The sequence below is a fragment of the Phaenicophaeus curvirostris genome, chromosome 8 (assembly GCF_032191515.1).
Source record: "Phaenicophaeus curvirostris isolate KB17595 chromosome 8, BPBGC_Pcur_1.0, whole genome shotgun sequence".
Classification (NCBI taxonomy): Eukaryota; Metazoa; Chordata; class Aves; order Cuculiformes; family Cuculidae; genus Phaenicophaeus; species Phaenicophaeus curvirostris.
Genome location: NC_091399.1, coordinates 28,325,400 through 28,343,262, shown reverse-complemented (window position 1 = coordinate 28,343,262; position 17,863 = coordinate 28,325,400). Strand labels below are relative to the sequence as shown.

Sequence of the window (17,863 nt, the reverse complement as noted above, 5' to 3'; positions counted from 1 at the left end):
CCAACCTTGTTTTCTCACTAGCCTCATGATGTGAAAACTGCATCTCATACCTGACCTACCAGAGAATGAATAGGGTGAAATGAGAGCACAAATATGTATGGATTTATGGGGAGTGACAGGGTTAAAGGGGTTGAGACCCTGTGGAGTGGCAGAAATTTGCTCTGTTTTGTTCTTACGTAATTTGTGTGGCACATTTTCAAACAACCTAAGAAAACCAGAAATGATAGGAACTGTAGGCAAGAAGACAGAAGCTCCAGAAACATCACTTGCCTGCACTCCCTTCACACAGGTGTTTGATAAAACAATCTGTATTTAGCAAAATTTCCCTGGTACGCTTTTGGCTCAGGATGTTATCCCCTATTCCAGCTTGACAAACATGTAGGTGCGCTTAGCAGGAGGATGATGTGTCAGAGGATTAAGCTCTCCCTTCATTCAGGTAGGAGAGAATTCCACTGACGTGTTTGTGTTTGGCTTTAAGACACTGACCAATCTCAAGAAGCCTCGCAAACATCAATATCTGTGCACATACAGAGATGCAGGAGGGACAAGGTACAGACAGGTGCGTTAACAAAGGTGTGCTGTCCTGCACCAACCTGTATCAACGTACCTGAGGATAAGAAAGGGATTCACCCTTGTCTAACACAGTTCTTTGACTTCCTGCATAAGAAAAGCACCATTTTAGGTTTGATTTAAAGCGTAGTTTAAGAGAAAAAAAAAGTTAGACACAAAATCTTTGGGTTTCAGAAGAAGAAGTTTCTCTCAATGTAATACAAGTTGCTAAGGTTACCCATTTCCTATCTACAAAGTTGTTAAGACTTTTCCTCTGAAATGTGGAGCAAACTTCAAAATCTTTTCCAGTGTATCTCCAAGATACCTGCGCAGAAGTAAGTTTCTGTTGCTGTTATCTGAACCAGACTGAAAACGCTGACCAAGGGGTGAACACGTACCTCGATTCCTGAAAACAAGCAAACAAAGTCTTCAAAAAGCTGGGTAAGAATCAACCCTTGAGAATTAAGACAGGATGAAATTTCATTTGGGAGTTAACGGTCTGTGCTCTGTAAGGAGCCTGTGTCCTTGGCAGGGCTTTTTAGGATCTCCTTTGCGGGGAAGCAGGTTTAAAATAAATCCATTTCCCCAAAATAGTTGTGATTGAAAATGTTATTAGCCATAACAAATGTTAGTGCTGACAGGAGAATGGCCTGTTAGGGGCTTCTGGTGAAACAGTCAAGTGAAAGTCATATTTCACATTTTCCTGTGATTTACAGAATATTTGTGAAACATTACTTGCAGGCATATGATTGATACCGAGAGAACAGCTACTGTGTAGGGGGAATCTGTATTTCACAGAGACTGTTTGCATGAAATTTACAGTCCCATAAAGTGTTCCTCTGTCCTCAACAGAGATCTAGTTAAAAGAACTTTACAGTCTGAAACATCCCAAAATTGATTCTAAATTAATGTTTCCATATTTATGTTTGAGACGCCGGTGGTGTGATGCCATCCTGTTTTTATTATAAAGCTGCAGTAACCCCCTGCTATTCAGGAACACCAGCACCAGACTCTGGACGTGAGGATTTTAGCGATACAAAGGGCTTGCCTATGAATCAACGGCAAAACAAGGAGCTTGAAACAATGATCACACGAGGCTTCTAAGGATAAAGTGGTATCTGTCCCTTGCTGCTACGATAACAGCAGCTGCTGACATAGTAGTCTTAAAGCTGACATCGCAAAATACCCTGAAAATGTACATGAATATTTTTATTATGACCATTTTACATATGGGAACCTACAGACACAGGGAAGTTAAACGACTTGCCTGAGTAATTTGTCAGTGCTAGCATCGGCACATAACTCCTGTTTGTTGGCTTCAAACTCTGCTCTCAAGAGTGTTGGGTACCCTAGTACGTTGGACCCAATAATCCAAACAAGGCTGGGTCAGGGCAGTGCTTTATTCCTGCCAAGAAAAACACAAGAGATTTAGGAACTGGCTCTTGCAGTTCAGCTGTTCTTGACATCCAGAGTGCTGTTAAATCGTCAGATTGAGATCAGAAGGCAGATTAGCCTCAGTCTGAGTGCGAAGTGCCATGGGCTGATTGCCTTGGACTCATGGAAGGACAGAGCGATGGCAAGCTTGTGCCCAGCCTCAAGCAAAACCTAGTAGGTTTCATCCCTAGTAGGTTTCATCTTCTCGTGGCATACCTCAAGTCCCCCACAACCTTCCTCACACACAACACACCTTCTTCAGTGTACCCCAATGCCTTCTACCCAGCCCCCCTCGCCCCCAGCCTGGCCCCGCACTGACCCCACATCCATCCCAGACCCTCATCTCCTGCACCCTCCGCATTCCCCATGCCAGGCCCAGCCATCCCACCAGACCTGACCCAGCCCAACCATAGCCCCTGTGCTCCCTCTCACCCCAAACCCACCCCAGGGACCCTCACACACCCCTGACCCCAGCGCCCACCCCGTGTCTGCTCCCCTCCACCCAAACACCCAGCTCAGGAACAACAGATCCCCTCAGCCCCCATGCTCACCCTGTCCCACCCCACCTTATTCCCATCCCATCCCACCTTATTCCTGTCCCATCCCATCCCACCCCACCTTATTCCCATCCCACCTTATACCCATCTCATCCCACCCCACCTTATTCCCATCCCACCTTATACCCATCTCATCCCACCCCACCTTATTCCCATCCCATCCCATCCCATCCCATCCCATCCCATCCCATCCCATCCCATCCCATCCCACCTTATTCCCATCCCTCCTATCCTATCCTATCCTATCCTATCCTATCCTATCCTATCCTATCCTATCCTATCCTATCCTATCCTATCCTATCCTATCCTATCCTATCCTATCCTATCCCATCCCCTCCCCTCATCCCGACCCCCACACCTGCCCCAGGGGGCGGGTCCCCGCGCAGTGACTGGCATTGGCCTCAGCCAATCGCGAGCCGCCCCCGCCGCCCCGGCCAATAGCCGAGCCAGCTTCCGCCTCCAGTGGGCGGGGCGAGCGGCCGGGGCCGGTTACTAAGGACGCGTTGCTAGGGAAGCGGGAGGCAGGGCGGGGCGAGGGGCGGGGGCTTTCCCTTCCCATTGGCTGCGGGGTCGCGCGGGGGGCGGGGCTTCCGGTGGCGAGAGCGGAAGCGGCGGCGGGGAGCGAGGCGCGGCCATGGGCGCCCGCGGGCTGTCAGCGGCCGTGGTGGAGCTGGCGCCGGGGCCGGCCCGCGGTGCGGGGACAGCGGGCACGGGGGGAGGAGGAAGGACGGGACCGCAGTGGCAGGAGGGGCCTGAGGACATGGGGCTAGGGAGGCCCGTCGGGATGGAGAGGGGGGACACCGGGCCGGGGGTCCCATAAGGGCGGAGGGGGAGAGGACAGCGGGCCTGGGGAATCCATCAAGATGGAGGGGGGACACCGGGCTGGAGGGCCCCCAGTGGCAGGAGGGACCAGGGGACCTGTTAGGGTGGAGGGGGGACACTGGGCTGGAGGGCCCCCAGTGACAGGAGGGACCAGGGGACCTGTTAGGGTGGAGGGGGGACACCTGGCTGTAGGGCCCCCAGTGACAGGAGGGACCAGGGGACCAGTTAGGGTGGAGGGGGAACACCGGGCTGGAGAGCCCCCAGTGACAGGAGGGACCAGGGGACCCATCAGGGTGGAGGAGGTGGGGGGCACTGGGCTGGGGGGGGACCTGTCAGGGTGAAGCGAGAAAGCATCAGGCTTGTGGAACTCCAGGAACAGGAGGAGTTGGGGGACACTGGGCAGGGGTTGCCCGTCGGGGTGAAAGGAGCGGACGCTGGGCTGGAGGACCCCCCGTGACAGAAGGGACTGGGGGCCCCATCAGGGTGGAGGAGGGGAGGACGGGCTGGGGGGTCCTGTCAGGGTGAAAGGGGAGACCCCAGTGACAGGAGGGACCAGGGCACCTGTGAGCTGTGGTGGGACTGGGACTTGGGTCCCAGCAGGGTGGAGGAAGAGTGGGATCGAGCTGAGAGGACCCATCAGGGTAGATGAGGGGGAATGGGATGGGACACCAGGCTGGGAGGACCCATCAGGGTGTGTGGGGACATGCTGGGCTGAGGGGACCCATTAGGGTATGGGAAGAGGGGGCTGTGGAGGTGGTAGTGCTGTACTGAGTGTCTGGTGTTCCTGAAGGGCAGGGCAGGACGCTTTCCTGTCCTCGCTGGATTGGGGCAGCAGGTTCTGATGCCTCCGCAGCTCCCTGGAGGCGTGAAGAGGGGATCTCTGCCCCCAGTAGCGATCTGCATGCTGCTGGCTCTGTGTCAGTGGAGGGCTTTGGGAAGCTGTGGGGACTGCAGCTGTGCTGTCCTACCGAGCATGCCCACGTGGTGAAGCTGGGAGGAGGCAATATTTATAACCAGCTGATTAATTAAGCTAATATCCACTTCACTATTGCCTTTAAACTTTATTAACCAGACAAGTTGCCACAAATTCTGATTCTGGTGGACTGGAGCACAGCTATTTCAAATCTTGTGATTTGTTCCAGAGAGCAGTACGGAGAGCGGGCATCCAGACAGTCAGCCTGTGGTCATCCTTCTTGGTTGGGCAGGCTGCCAGGACAGATACCTGGCCAAATACAGCAAAATCTACAGTCAGAAGGTGAGTAGCTTATTTATATTTTCATCACGCTGTTGGAGAGCTCTCTGAGAAACTGCCTCTTTTCTGCATGTTGGTAAAATCGCTCTAAAGCCTCTCTCAGCCTGCAGAGTTGTTGGAGCTGAGTGGCAAGCTTTCTTATCATTGAAAGCTCCTTGTCTCTCAGAGCCAAGGCAGCGTTATCTAACATTGCTGATGTCATCTTTGTGCGTGCAGCTGGGAAAAAGATACTTCCTTGGAGAAACTTCTGGTTTTGTGTTAATCACTGGAGTGTTTTAAGGCTTCTGAGGTGGTGCGATTATTCAGGAATGACATGAACTGTGTTGGCTTTCCAAGCAGTAAACATGGGGGAGCGACTGTGCGTTTGCTCTTTGCCAGCAGGCCACAGTGCAGGCTTGGCGAGGCCAGGCCGAGGAAGGACAGAGCACGTCAGCATCTGTTTCTTTGGCTTTTCCTTCCTGTGAAGATGATTCATCTAAATGTTGTAATCCAAATTCATTCTGTCTAGTCTGAAAGAGGCACCCTGTGACAGTCATACCTGCTTCCTAGGAACAACTTGTGTTTGAACTAGAGAGATTTATCCCATTGTTTGTTCCCTGAGTTACAGTATTTTCCTTTCTGATTGTGGTTTTTACTGGAATGACCCCAGCTTGTTATATGGGGACCCAGTGAAACATTAGACTTCTTTTTTTTTTTCAGTCAGCCTGCAAAGATCTTGGGTTTATCCAAATCTGTTTCAGCTATAGGTGGCAAAGTTTGTATGTTAACAAGTTTACTGTTAATGTGTAATCCAGTGCAAGAGTCATGAATTGGCTTGTTCTAGTGCAGAATTAATTGTTGAGTGATTTGGGGACTTGGAGATGCTGCTGAGCCCATGAGGAGCACACTGCATGGCAGCGTGCCAGCTTTGCTGAAAATACTTTTCTGTCAGAAAGGCAGTAAGAGTGAGAAAGGAGAAGAAGCGTTTCCTTAGCTCCCCATTAAGGAAATGGCAGCAACCGTGGCAAGATGGTGTGGAAGACTTTGGTTTAAGAACTTGATACCCTCCTCTTCCTCGTTCGCTGTTTAGGGAGCTCTGGGCAGGAGGGCTGTCTTGGTGACTTTGTCTTATGTTTTTCAGTGTGTGATGGCAGTGAGTTTAGGTGATAGGCAAGATCTAAAGCATTTATAAACATAGCTCCATCTGCTTTATTTATAAATTCCTCCAGGATTCCATTTCCCAATCTACACCTAAGTGTAAGGCCTCAAGTGTAAAGGCAGTTGCTCAGGTGTTCTGAATCCCTGATCCAGTGTTCTTCATTTGCACAGGTGTAGTGGATCAGAAAGGCTTATCAGGTCAGTGTTGATTGTGGGTGAGAGTTAGAGGTGGCTGCAAGCAAGTACTGCTTGAGGACAGGAGGGAGTTCCTGTTTCTCCTTATGTTTGTTTCAGTGTCATGAACCAGAGCAGGCCCTTCTCGCCCAAATGGCTGATGCCGAAGCTTTGTGAATCAGGGAGATGGTTTTCCCTTCCTGGATGAAGAATAACACTCATGAAAGCTTGGGTGGCAGTGTCCCAAGGGGCTGTGACAGCACAAAGTTTGAAAGGATCTCAAACATCACCAAATCCAGGCCTCTGGAACTGTAGGAACCTTTTCATAATACTGTGTGCTGTTATGATTAATATAATCCTATTCATATTGGTGCCTTGCTGCTGGTACTAAAGGCTTTCTTCTGGCCTTGTGATTTCCAAAAGAAAGCCCCACCTTTTCACTTCTTTGTGCTGATGCTTGCCTGTTCCGTATAATTTACAGCACAGCCTAAGTGAGCGTGGAGTCTCTTTCTGTTCTTTTCAGGGTTGCAATGTCATCCGCTACACAGCTCCGTGGAGGATGATATTCTTCTCTGAGACCTTTGGCATCAGATCCCTCCAGACTGAAGCCAGGCGACTCCTGGAGCTGCTCTTCGACTACCGTGTGGAAAACAGACCGGTTCTCTTTCATGTTTTTAGCAACGGTGGTGTCATGCTGTACCGTTACATCATCGAGGCGCTCCGCACTCACAAACCGTTTGAGAACCTCAAAGTAGTGGGCACCATTTTTGATAGCGCCCCTGGCAGAAGAAACTTGAGAGGAGGCCTTCGTGCCTTGGCAACTGTCTTGGTATCCACAAATGTGCTGCTCAAGTATTTCCTCTTATTTGCTTTTGCTACCGCGGCTGTTGTGCTGCGGATCTTGCTGTACCCACTGACTTGCTTCATCCACGAGACCCATTATGATGCCCTGCTGAAAGCGCCCTCGCGGTGGCCGGAGCTTTACCTCTATTCCCAAGCTGATGCGATCATCAGTTCCAGCGACGTTCAGCACATGGCTGATGCCCGACAGCAGCTCGGCGTCTCTGTGAAAGCTGTAGACTTCTCGGATTCGGCTCATGTCAGCCACATGCGGGCGTATCCCACCTATTACAGCAACCTCTGTACGACTTTCCTGTCCGACTGTGTCGGGGGCTCAACTGATTAGTGGTGTAACAACCTCCACTGTTTGGCTCTGCAGCGTCACCCCTTTGTCTTCGTGTCTTTGGAGGGAGAAAAATAGAGACTTCTTAGCTTTTTTTTTATTTTTTTGCCATCATCTACAACTCTGAAGGCAGTAGAGGTGGATTAATTTAAAGTACTGAAAGTGAAATCCTAGCACAGTTGCAGCTGATGTGCTTTACAAAGGTGTCACGGACTAGAATTTCACAGGGAGTGTTATTTGTTTCTTCCTGTCTCCTATTGTTCTCTGCTTTCCTTTGTCTCCTTGTCCCTGATGTCCAATGTGCATGTTCTGTTGCCTTGTACTGATTTTACAATACAGCTCTTCCATGTCTTTTTTTTTTTCCTCTCTGCCATTTCTTTTATCTCGCAATGAGCAAACAGAAGCAGCTCTGCAGGCCTTTTCTGTCAGTGTGTCCCAGCTCTTATTACACTCCTTGCAGGAGGTCAGGCCTAAAAACCAGGTGTAAGACCTGGAAAAGCTGCGTGCAGGGCAGTATTACCAGACTGTCATCTGCTTCCATTAAATAGCTGAGATGGAGTTGTCAAAGCTCTGATCCTTGACTGGGAACACAAATATTTGCGATAACTTTTGTGTTCTTCAGCCACAAGGTTTAAGTTCACCTTTTTTTATATGTCTTGTGTTTTGTTTCTCCTCCTTCCAGTCTTTTGTGTGTTCTGCCGAGTGGTTTTGCTTTCTTGGAGAGCTGCTCATTTATTGTTGTGTGCCTTTGAGCAGCCCCTGTTGCGCATCTGGAAATGCAGGGAAACTGGCACAGCTGTAACCCAGAAGACCTTAGAAATAGAAAGGTGGAGCTGCAGAGAAAAATGAAACTGTCTCTTGGAGTTATGATTTATACTGGGTGCTTCTTAAATCACGTTCAGCCCACAAATGACCATGAGGTTTGATGCTTTTCCCCATAATGTTCTCTTCAGATGATCAGTCTTTGCTGCCTGTGCAGCACGTACTTGTAATATGTGGAATTATTTCTTTCCACCTAGTGAAAAAGTAGCTCATTGCACTGCGCTTCAGCCGTGTTTGGTTTGGGGTTGGTTATTTCTTTGGAGGAGAAGCAGGAATAAAGGCAGAAGAGAGCCTGCTTATATGTTTACACCATGTCTCAGCGTTGCAAGCTAATTAATAATGTGGTGGACAGGGCCAACTTTAAATTCCCAAAGATTGCTGGGAACAGGCTCTGGAGGGCTGGGATGTGAGCCTGTTTGAAGAAAGGGCTGCCTTTGAGAGGTAGAAACATAAAGAGCACGAGGATTTTTACAGGTGTTTGATGCTGTTTTAAAGGGTGGACTGGGCTGTGTAGCCTAGCTGAGAATTAACTGAAAAGGAGCTGATGGCCTGGTTTGTCTTCAAGTTTTTTTAAGTGAAAACTGGCTCCAGGATAGGAGCCCTTGCTGCTTCTGTAGGTGTGATCCCAGTTCAGCTTCCACTGCGCGTGCACTGTGAGAGCTGCCCTGCGGTAAGGTAATCTTCAGCCTGCCATGTTTCATGAAGAAATTCTTGTTCCTAGGGACTCTTATCCCCAAAAAGCCCATTGGAGATCTTCCAGCTTTTTAAAGCAGGCGCCTAGTTTGTGCTGTCAGTGCTGTAATTCCCGAGCTGTGATCTGTTTCCCTGCCTTCCAGGAGAGCTGGGCTGTGTCTTCTGAGCATCCAGCCTGTTTGTGGCACTGTGAGAACTCCTGGAGAGCAAAGGTGATAAAGGTTGTTTAACTAGCACTTGCCCTCATGCTGGTTTCTACAGGTTCAGTATTTACGGAACAGTTAAACACTCCATAATATACACCTCTGAATTAATACAGTTGTGCTGGGCTGGGAATCTGCTGTTGCTGTTTATTGCTGGGGGCGTTGAACTCCTATTTAAGGACTTGGGTTGTTGCAGAGTGGGGCTGGCAGGAGCTGGAGCTAAACTCTCTGTCCCTGAGCAGTGGGACAGCAAAGCTCCCTCAGGAAGAACCTTGTGTGTCAGCTAAACCTTCCATTCTCACCTTTCCACCACAGGAGAGGGGAACTCGAGCAAGCCAGTGACTTAGAGGAAATTTTCAGCACTAGTGCTTTGTGTGGGGTTTGTTTTCTGTGTCCCTGCAAGTTTTAATGATGGTTGTGAGCAGCGTGCTAAATGCATTGTGTGATGTATTGCCCTCTCCTTTCCCATACAGCGTGTCTGCTCCCACACGCACACTCCTGCCCTCTTTATTTCTGTTGCTTGTTATTTGAAATAGAAGGTTAATAACTTGAAGCCTGAAGGCACGTGGTCCAGAACTGATCCAAGCGCTACTGGATTTAAAAAAAAAAACCCAGCCTCAAACCCTTAATCCTTGCTAAACTGTCACACTTTGCTGCAGCCTAAAGAGCTGCAGCCTGAAAATCGAAAGCCAAAGGTTTGGGATATTTTGGCAAATCCAGGTAAATGTCTGAGAGGAGCTATGGGAGAGGCATCTGCTCCTTGGGAGGGAAAACAGGGCACCCCTGGGCTCGCCTCTGAGAGAGGAGTGGGATGTGGCACTGGCAATCTGTGCCTGGGGAGCCTGGAGCTTGTTTTCCTCCACTCCATGCCTTGTGCACAGACACTGGAGCAGCCTCGAAGGGGAGAGGAGGATGCCCAGGGGCCGCTTTGCTAGCTAGGCTCAGTTTCAAAAGAGACAAATTGATGTTTCCTCAGCAACAAAAGCCATTTGTGAGTGTTTCTCGCGCGGGGACTGGCTGCCAGCTCGCTCCCCTGGGCTGCCTTCTCTCCCCAGGCAGCGGCGATGTTACAGGAAGGTTTTAAACAAGAAAAAGCTGCTCGGTTAGTGATGTGCCTGGGCTGGAGGGTGCTGAGCTGCTGGTGCAGCCAGGGTGCCCTGTGGCACCAGGGGCACGATCCAGCTCAGCCAGGGGTCACGTTTTGGAGCAGTGGGGAGCATCTCAGCATAAGATCTTACAGATCAGAACAGGCCTTATGAGGAGCGGCTGAGAGAGCTGGGGTTGTTTAGCCTGGAGAAGAGGAGGCTGAGGGGAGACCTCATTGCTCTCTACAACTGCCTGAAAGGAGGTTGTAGAGAGGAGGGAGCTGGGCTCTTCTCCCAAGTGACAGGGGACAGGACAAGAGGGAATGGCCTCAAGCTTCTCTAGGGGAGATTCAGGCTGGACATTAGGAAAAAATTCTTCACAGAAAGGGTCATTGGGCACTGGAACAGGCTGCCCAGGGAGGGGGTTGGGTCACCTTCCCTGGAGGGGTTTAAGGGACGGGTGGACGAGGTGCTAAGGGACATGGGTTAGTGTTTGATAGGAATGGTTGGACTCCATGATCCGATGGGTCTCTTCCAACCTGGTTATTCTATGATTCTATGATAAGTAATGCAAACCAAGCCCTCCAGGGCAAAGATTGCCCTGTCTCCACACTGAGCAGAGGTGTTTTAAAACAAATCTGCTCTTCATTTTTGTGTGTTGGGGCAGCACGGACTGAACTCTTATCTTTGTACGAGTTGGGAAGTCTCAGATGTGCAAAGCTCTGCTGCTGATGGAAAAGCCTCGATGACCTGAGATGGAAACGAGCGACCCAACCCCACCTTCTGCTCCCTAGAACTTCTATCTGGGCTCCCCAGGAAGCAGCCCAGCCCCATGAGCTGCAGGGGAGAGGCAGGAGGCTGGTCCCCACCGCCCCACGGAGGTGATGCAGGAGGGAGCTGGTCCAGGGTGGCTGGCGATGCTCGGGCTCCACGAGGTGGCAGCAGCCCCCTCTCCTGCGAGGAGAGAGCTCTGGTTCGGGAGATAAGCGGAGCAGAGCCTGGAGAAGACCCCTACAGCTCGGCTCAGCCCCCCGCTTCTGTGTCCCTGAGAGCATCTCCTGCAAAAAGATCCCTTCTCCGGACAAGGAGAAAGACCTGCAACAACAAACTCTGATGACTAGAAGCAGAGATTGTGAGTTAATCATAGAATCATAGAGCGGTTTGGATTGAAAGGGACCTTAAAGATCATCCAGTTCCAACCCCTCTGCCATATATAGAAAAAACAACATAGTATAGAATATTATATATAGATATAACGACAACAATAGAATATAAAACGCCTAGCTTGAGTGCTGCCTGCTCCTGGAAGTTGTACTAGAGCCTATTTCTCAGTTCTAACTGAACATTAAAAACCTAAAGTCCAATGGCAGAAGCAGCTTTGCTGTCCTTCCTGCATCAGCAGTGCAGGTGGCATCACCTCCCGCGCTGTCACCCAGGGAGGGGTATCTATTTCGAAGCAAATCTGTGCAATATTGCGGTTAGATAGAGCATAGTCCAGCTTCTGGTGACCCCACAAGTTGGGACCTCGGGGGTTCTCTCGAGTTCCTCAGCCGTGGGGAGAGAGCTGAGCTGGAGATGAGCCCCCCAGGCAGGGCTGAGGGGCAGAGGGGGTGTATGACACCCTTCGGTCACCCTCACAAAGCCACAGGGGCTCGGGCAGGGAGAGCGTGGGCAGCCCCTGCCCTCGCCTGGGTGATGAATGAGCTGCCGATAGGGTATTGATAAGGAATTAACCTTGAGCCCTTCTTGCTTCAGCGCCAATAGAGCAGGAGCCAAGTACACACGTTTGATTGGAAATCTGTGTTTGGCCTCTGCCACCTCTGCACCCATCGACGTGCTGGGGAGATGAGAGGAGGATGTGGAACATCGTGCTGTCCCGTTCTTGGCTCAGACCTCACCTGGTAGGTCCCTCTCGCTGCCTCAGCCCACGGCCGCTGGAGTTGGCCATGGGTTCCATGGGGCTGCAGCAGCCTCTGTGCCCCCGCCTGGCTGTGCCCATCCTGCTCCAGCCTCCACCCTGAGCAGTTTGTTTAATTAAGTGTTTTGCCTAATGGGATTGCCTCATTTCCATAACAAACTGGCGGGCTGTCATTAGGTGGGCTCCCTCATTCATTACTGTTAATTAGATATGGATCCCCCAGAAGGCGGCTCGGGGTGATGAACGAGGCCCCTGACACACGCTATTACACATTAGCATTTTCTCAATACATCCGATACATCACGGCCCTCCGCTTCCTAAAGATATTTTAAATAAAATATTAGCAGCCTGCTGCGGGGGCTTTGGGGGGTGAAGAGGAGGAGGTTTCCTGCCCCTCACCCTGGCCTCTGGGCTGAAAGCGGAGCAGACAGCGGCTGAGATGCCCTGCTGCTCCCCCAAAAAACCCAGCCAAACCTACCCCTCTGCCACTGCAGGTAGAAAGAGGATGCTTAGGTGTTTAAAAGACATGTGGATGAGGTGCTGAGGGACATGGGTTAGTGATTGATGGGAATGGTTGGACTCCATGATCCAGTGGGTCCTTTCCAACCTAGTGATTCTAAGATTCTGTGATGTCCCCGCTGCCTCCCCTGCCCCAGCCCCCGTCCCTAGGGGTTAAACACCCATCACCCCCTCTACAAAATGTTTGTAAACCCGAAGCATCGGCGCCAGCCCCACGGCGGGGGGAACCCGACCTGCACTCCCCCTCGGCCACGGTCCCTGCTCTGGGGGGTAACCCTATACGGCACCAGCAGCCCCTAATGCAGGATGTATAGATCTGTTGGGGCTGGGCGCCTCGGCCCCAGCCAACACAGCCGATGAGACTTCATCACGGGGGAGCTCCCTCGGGGTGTGCTCTTCACCCTGCCCTCCTGGCTCTGTTTGGGGGGGAGACGGCAAGTTGAGGGACCTCATCCCTGGTGGAGCAGAAACGCTTCACTGCAGGGGGGGCTTGAGCAGGACCCCTGTCTGGCCAGCTTTCAACCCAGAGGAGGCCTGAGGCCAGGGTGAGGGGCAGGAAACCTCCCCTGCAAGCCCTACAGCAGGCTGCTAATGTTTTATTTTATATAGAATCATAGAATAACCCGGTTGGAAGAGGCCTGCCGGATCATCGATTCCAACCATTCCTATCAAACACTAAACCATGCCCCTCAGCACCTCGTCCATCTGTATCTCCTTATGGAGAGGTCATAGAATTGTAGAATGGTTTGGGTTGGAAGGGACCTTAAAGCCCATCCAGTTCCACTCCCCAGCCACGGGCAGGGACACCTCCCACTGGATCAGGATGCTCAAAGCCTCATCCAACCTGCCCTTGAACACCTCCCACCTCAGCATCTGTTCCTGCATCCCAAACCAGGCTCCCCTTTGGGACATTACCCCCACCCAGGGGCTGTGGCACAGCTGCAGGTGCCTCCTCCGCTGCCTCTCGCCTACAAAGGGAAACAGAAAGCTGGGAAGCGCCTGAGAAGATTTATACTTGTTTAATTAATGTCAAATGTAGTTTACAAACGGGAGTGACAAGTACCTCTTTGTATAATATACACCGACACACAATCATCGACACACTGGAATATCGCTTTGTGCAACTGGGATTCTTTGGGCAAAGATAGGTAACTCCAATATTTCAATTATTTTTCTTAAAAATCATTTAGAACTCATTACAGAAAAGGGGAAGCGGCGGATGCGAGTTACAAACCGGGATGCCTTTCTCCCTCTGCCTTCCCTCCCCTGCAGCCCCCTCCCCCCTGGAAAACAGGGGATAGCTTTACAATTAAAAAAATAATAAACACCCTCCCCACCCTAAAACAAAGAACCAGTGGCCGGTTACAGATGGTTTTACATGTACGTACACAGAGCACACGGCTGGTCTGCAACGCTGGCCGGGAAGCCTGGGTCCCTGCCAGGGTCTGTTTGCAAGGAAGGGCTGGGCTGGGGGGTCCTGTCCTCTCCCTCTCACCAAATCCTCCCCCAGGACCCCAGCGCCAGCACTCAGGCATCGCAGCCCAGCTGTGCCCCTCCCAAATCCTGCTCCCTACACCCCCCCCCGAGCCAAGTGCTGCTGGCTGGAGGGACACCCAACAGTGAGAGAGCCCGCGCTGCAGCCCCTGCCCCTTCCCGCAGCCTCTCCTGGGAGGTAGGAGCCTCCTGGGGTGCTTTGGCTTCCTCCGGTCCCTGGGAGCTCTGCAGGGATGCACCCCAAAACGGGGAGGCCGCAGCTCTCTCTGGTCTCAGAGGCCACCGTGCCGCTAAGAGCTTAGAGACCCGGAAAACTTCCCATTAGGAATTGTTGCCTTTGGCCAAGATGCTTATAGAACAGAATTCTTGCGATTTGTTTTGCTTTGGGTTTTTTTTTTTTAATGGGTGCAGTGGGATCCTTCTGAAATCACTTGGGAGATGGCAAGGACAGCACCTGCTCTCTGCTAAACCGCTGGGGATCCAGCTCCAAACCCTTCATCCACTGCTGTGTCCAGACTGTTTTAAAACGCCCTGGCCGTGCTGCACTGCCCGGTGGGATCCGCTTGGAATGACCCTGTGGGAACACGGGGAGATGAACTTCCCCTTCTCCCTCTCTTCGGGCAGGGCTGCACGGCAGGCGGCTGGGAGAAGTCAGCACATGGGAAATGGAGCAGGTTCTGTTTCTTGGGTCCTGAAAATAAAAGAACAACCAACAAAGAAAACAGGCCAGACGGTAGCTTTGGTTAAGGCTGAGGATACGGGAGACAGGGAAAAGCGTGGAAAACCGCGTGGAAGAAGCTGGGGCTGTGGGGAACCTCTGGGTGGAAGCATCTCTGCTCGCCAAGCCCTGGGGGTGGCCATGCGGGCAAAGAGAGAGGGCTGGCTCGGCTTTCTGCCTCCGTGCCAAATCCTCTTTTGCAAAACGCAGGAGAGCGGGAGCCGGGAGAAGCTGGCGCGGGGCAGAGCTGGCTCTGCGGGGCTTGTGCCGGGCAACCAGCACCGCCAGGGAACTGGCTGAGCCTCTCCAGGCAAGGCCACCAGCAGGACCAGCCCTCCCCGTACCCACCGCTTCCCCAGGCACTGGGAGCAGCTCGGGAATCCTCAGCCGGCAAACGCTGCCTGGAGAGGAGGAAAGCAAAGCCGGGCAGACGCTACGGCCTCGGAGGGGGCATCGGACCCTCGGGGAGGCCCCCCAAGCTGGGGCAGAGGGCAGCGCTCCCACACGCTGCTCCCTCCAGCTCAGCACCATTCGCCTCTTCCCCAGCTGGGAAAGGCAAAGGGGGCTGAGCTGAACCCCCCCCAGCTCCCCCGGCGAGGAGTTAAAAGCCGTGTCTTTCCGGGGATAACGATTCTATTATAAATAGCCCCATTAGCTACAACTAATGACAAAAATCCACCTCCTCTACTCCCCATAAGTTCTGTAAGTTACGGGCAATGCTACAGCCGTTACTAAAAGCTGTTAACTTCATATCTGAATGAGGAAATATACACCACAGAACATTAAACCATTTATATTATATATATGTATATATATACTTTTTTTAAACTAATGACTTTAATGCCAAAACTTTGCTGAACCAAGAAAAATATGGGTTTAATGTTCTCTGCTCATTTTTTTTTTCTTCTTTAAAAAAAATACAACCCAAAAAAAGGAAAGGGAAACTTATTAGTATGTAATGTTTGAGTCTATCCCATTTATACACAACATTGTAAACATATATAATCTATATTACATGTGCTTCATTTCTGCCTGGGTGTGTGGTTTTTTTTTTCTTTAAACCTTTTTTTTTTATCACTAGTACACCACAAAAAAACCAAAACAGAACCAAACCAAAACCCAAACTGAAACAAATAAAAATGAAACAAACAAACAAAAAAACTGAACAAAGAACACAAGTTACAGGTTATTTAACATCTTTCTGTCAAGGGTCCCTTCCCCAGTCTCCTGGGGGCTGAGTGGTCAATAACACAGTCCAAAGGAGGTCTCACGAGCCATATCCGCGATGCGAAGCCAGCTCCAGGGAACGGGTGGATGGGGAATACTGGTTTTAAAAAAGGGGGCTTCACAACAAAGGGTTTGGTTTTGCCCGCTGCAGGTGCTGAAGGAGGTCTCAACATGCGGGATGTGGGAGCTGAGGCTCCCCACTGCTCCTGTATCCTCGAGTCCATGTCCGGAGTCTCTGGTTTGGGTTTTTTTTTTTTCTTAGTTTTAAAACGTCTTTTTTTTTTTTGTTGCTGTCGTTCTTCTCCCCCCTTGGTGTGATGAGCTGAGCCGAGTAGCTGGGTCCCGCCCTCCCGCTGAATCCTTCATAAGTAGATGCGCCGAAGGTCTCCTGGAGACGTGATGGTGTTACACTGGGGACAGAGCTTCTTGGCACCCTGCAGAGGAGACAAACAGAATGAGAAAGCGACACACAGCAAAGGACAACGCGTGCGACCCTGCCCTCGGCCTGGGACCTTGGGGGCAGCGGCACAGGAGCAGGGGCACCAAGGCCACCCCCTTCTCCTCCGGACAGAGCCGTGCCCTCCCCACAGGAGGGGATGCCCCAACGCCTCTCTCGCCTTTCCTGCAAGCCCCACTCCAGTCTCCAGCAGAAGGTGGCTCTGCACAAGGCAGGAGCTCGGTAGGAGGCTGAAACCCGCAGCCAAGACATGTCACCAAACTCAGGAGCTCCAGGGAGAGGAATCTCTGCAGAGGGATTGGCCTGAGCTCCCTGCCCTGCTGCGCCGTCACTGCTGGATGCTGGGCAGATCTGCTCCTCTCTGCTTCCCTTGCTCCCCTGCAGCCCTTGATGAGCCCATTCGGGTCACTGAGAGGCAGGAACAAGTGCAGTTTTCAGCTGGGATGAGTGACCTGGTTCATGGCTCTGAAGCGAGTCCAGAGAAGAGTGATGAAGCTGGTGAGGGGGCTGGAGAACACGCCTTATGAGGAACGGCTGAGAGAGCTGGGGGTGTTTAGCCTGGAGAAGAGGAGGCTGAGGGGAGACCTCATTGCTCTCTACAACTACCTGAAAGGAGGTTGTGGGGAGGAGGGAGCTGGGCTCTTCTCCCAAGTGACAGGGGACAGGACAAGAGGGAATGGCCTCAAGCTGTGCCAGGGGAGGTTCAGGCTGGACATTAGGAAAAAATTTTTCACAGAAAGGGTGATTTGGCACTGGCAGAGGCTGCCCAGGGAGGGGGTTGAGTCACCTTCCCTGGAGGGGTTTAAGGGACGGGTGGACGAGGTGCTGAGGGGCATGGTTTAGTGATTGATGGGAATGGTTGGACTCCATGATCCGATGGGTCTTTTCCAACCTGGTGATTCTATGATTCTATGATGGTGGGGTTGAACCATCCCTTTCAGGGCAGCAGGCAAGGGGACTGCCTCAGCCATCCTACGCACGTCCCAGAGCTGCTGGCATGAAGACGACTCCCAGTCCGTCCCCCTGCAGCTCACAGATGCTGCAGAGACAAGTCTGCTCTGCCAAGGTGAGATAAAACCAGGGAACTGTGATGTTAGCTGGGGCGAGGTAATGGGTGGCCGACATGAACACTACATGAAATAAAACAAGGGATGATGTGCCGTCTGTCACTGAGCCTGACAGCAAGAAGGTATTAATAAGCCTCAGAATCGGGGTCAACCTAAGCCGGTCATCATTAGATTGGCAGATGTGACAGACAGTTGATGGGGAAAATGACAAGAGAGATGTCTCTGCTATGAGGCAGCCTCCTGCCTACAGCACCAGCAGCGCAGGAAATTGTGATGCCCCGGCTTCCAACGCTAACCACAGCCTCGACACACCCTCCTGCCAAACCAAACTGAGCACAGGCTCTGTCCAAGCACCCTGAGTTTTGCTCAGCGCTGACACATGGGCCCTTCCAGCAGCTAACGCCCAGTGCCTGGCGTGACAAGGAAGCTGAGAGGGTGCAATGTGCTGTCTGAGAGCTGGCTGGCTTGCACGGAGCTTGGTGGCAAAACTGAGGCCTTTCAGTTCAGTGATGCCTCTGCAGTTTGCTGGATGCGGACCGTGGACTGAGTGGC

General features: G+C 51.7%; 3 protein-coding genes across 5 annotated transcripts in view; 1 reads left to right on the top strand and 2 right to left on the bottom strand.

Moving 5' to 3' along the window:
* RPS8 (ribosomal protein S8) overlaps positions 1-17,863 on the bottom strand; it is a 145,746-nt gene that overhangs the window by 36,987 nt on the left and 90,896 nt on the right. The window lies entirely within an intron of this gene.
* Positions 3,145-9,466, top strand: TMEM53 (transmembrane protein 53). Its single transcript, XM_069862990.1, has 3 exons — positions 3,145-3,232; positions 4,505-4,617; positions 6,449-9,466. The coding sequence occupies exons 1-3, from the start codon at positions 3,175-3,177 to the stop codon at positions 7,109-7,111; spliced, it is 834 nt and encodes a 277-aa protein (XP_069719091.1). The 5' UTR covers positions 3,145-3,174; the 3' UTR covers positions 7,112-9,466.
* RNF220 (ring finger protein 220) overlaps positions 13,352-17,863 on the bottom strand; it is a 229,797-nt gene continuing 225,285 nt past the window's right edge. For all 3 annotated transcript variants that reach the window (XM_069862965.1, XM_069862966.1, XM_069862968.1), the window contains one exon: positions 13,352-16,221. In XM_069862965.1, coding sequence (XP_069719066.1) covers positions 16,150-16,221 — 72 coding nt within the window. In that variant the 3' untranslated portion in view covers positions 13,352-16,149. The remainder of the gene's footprint in view (positions 16,222-17,863) is intronic.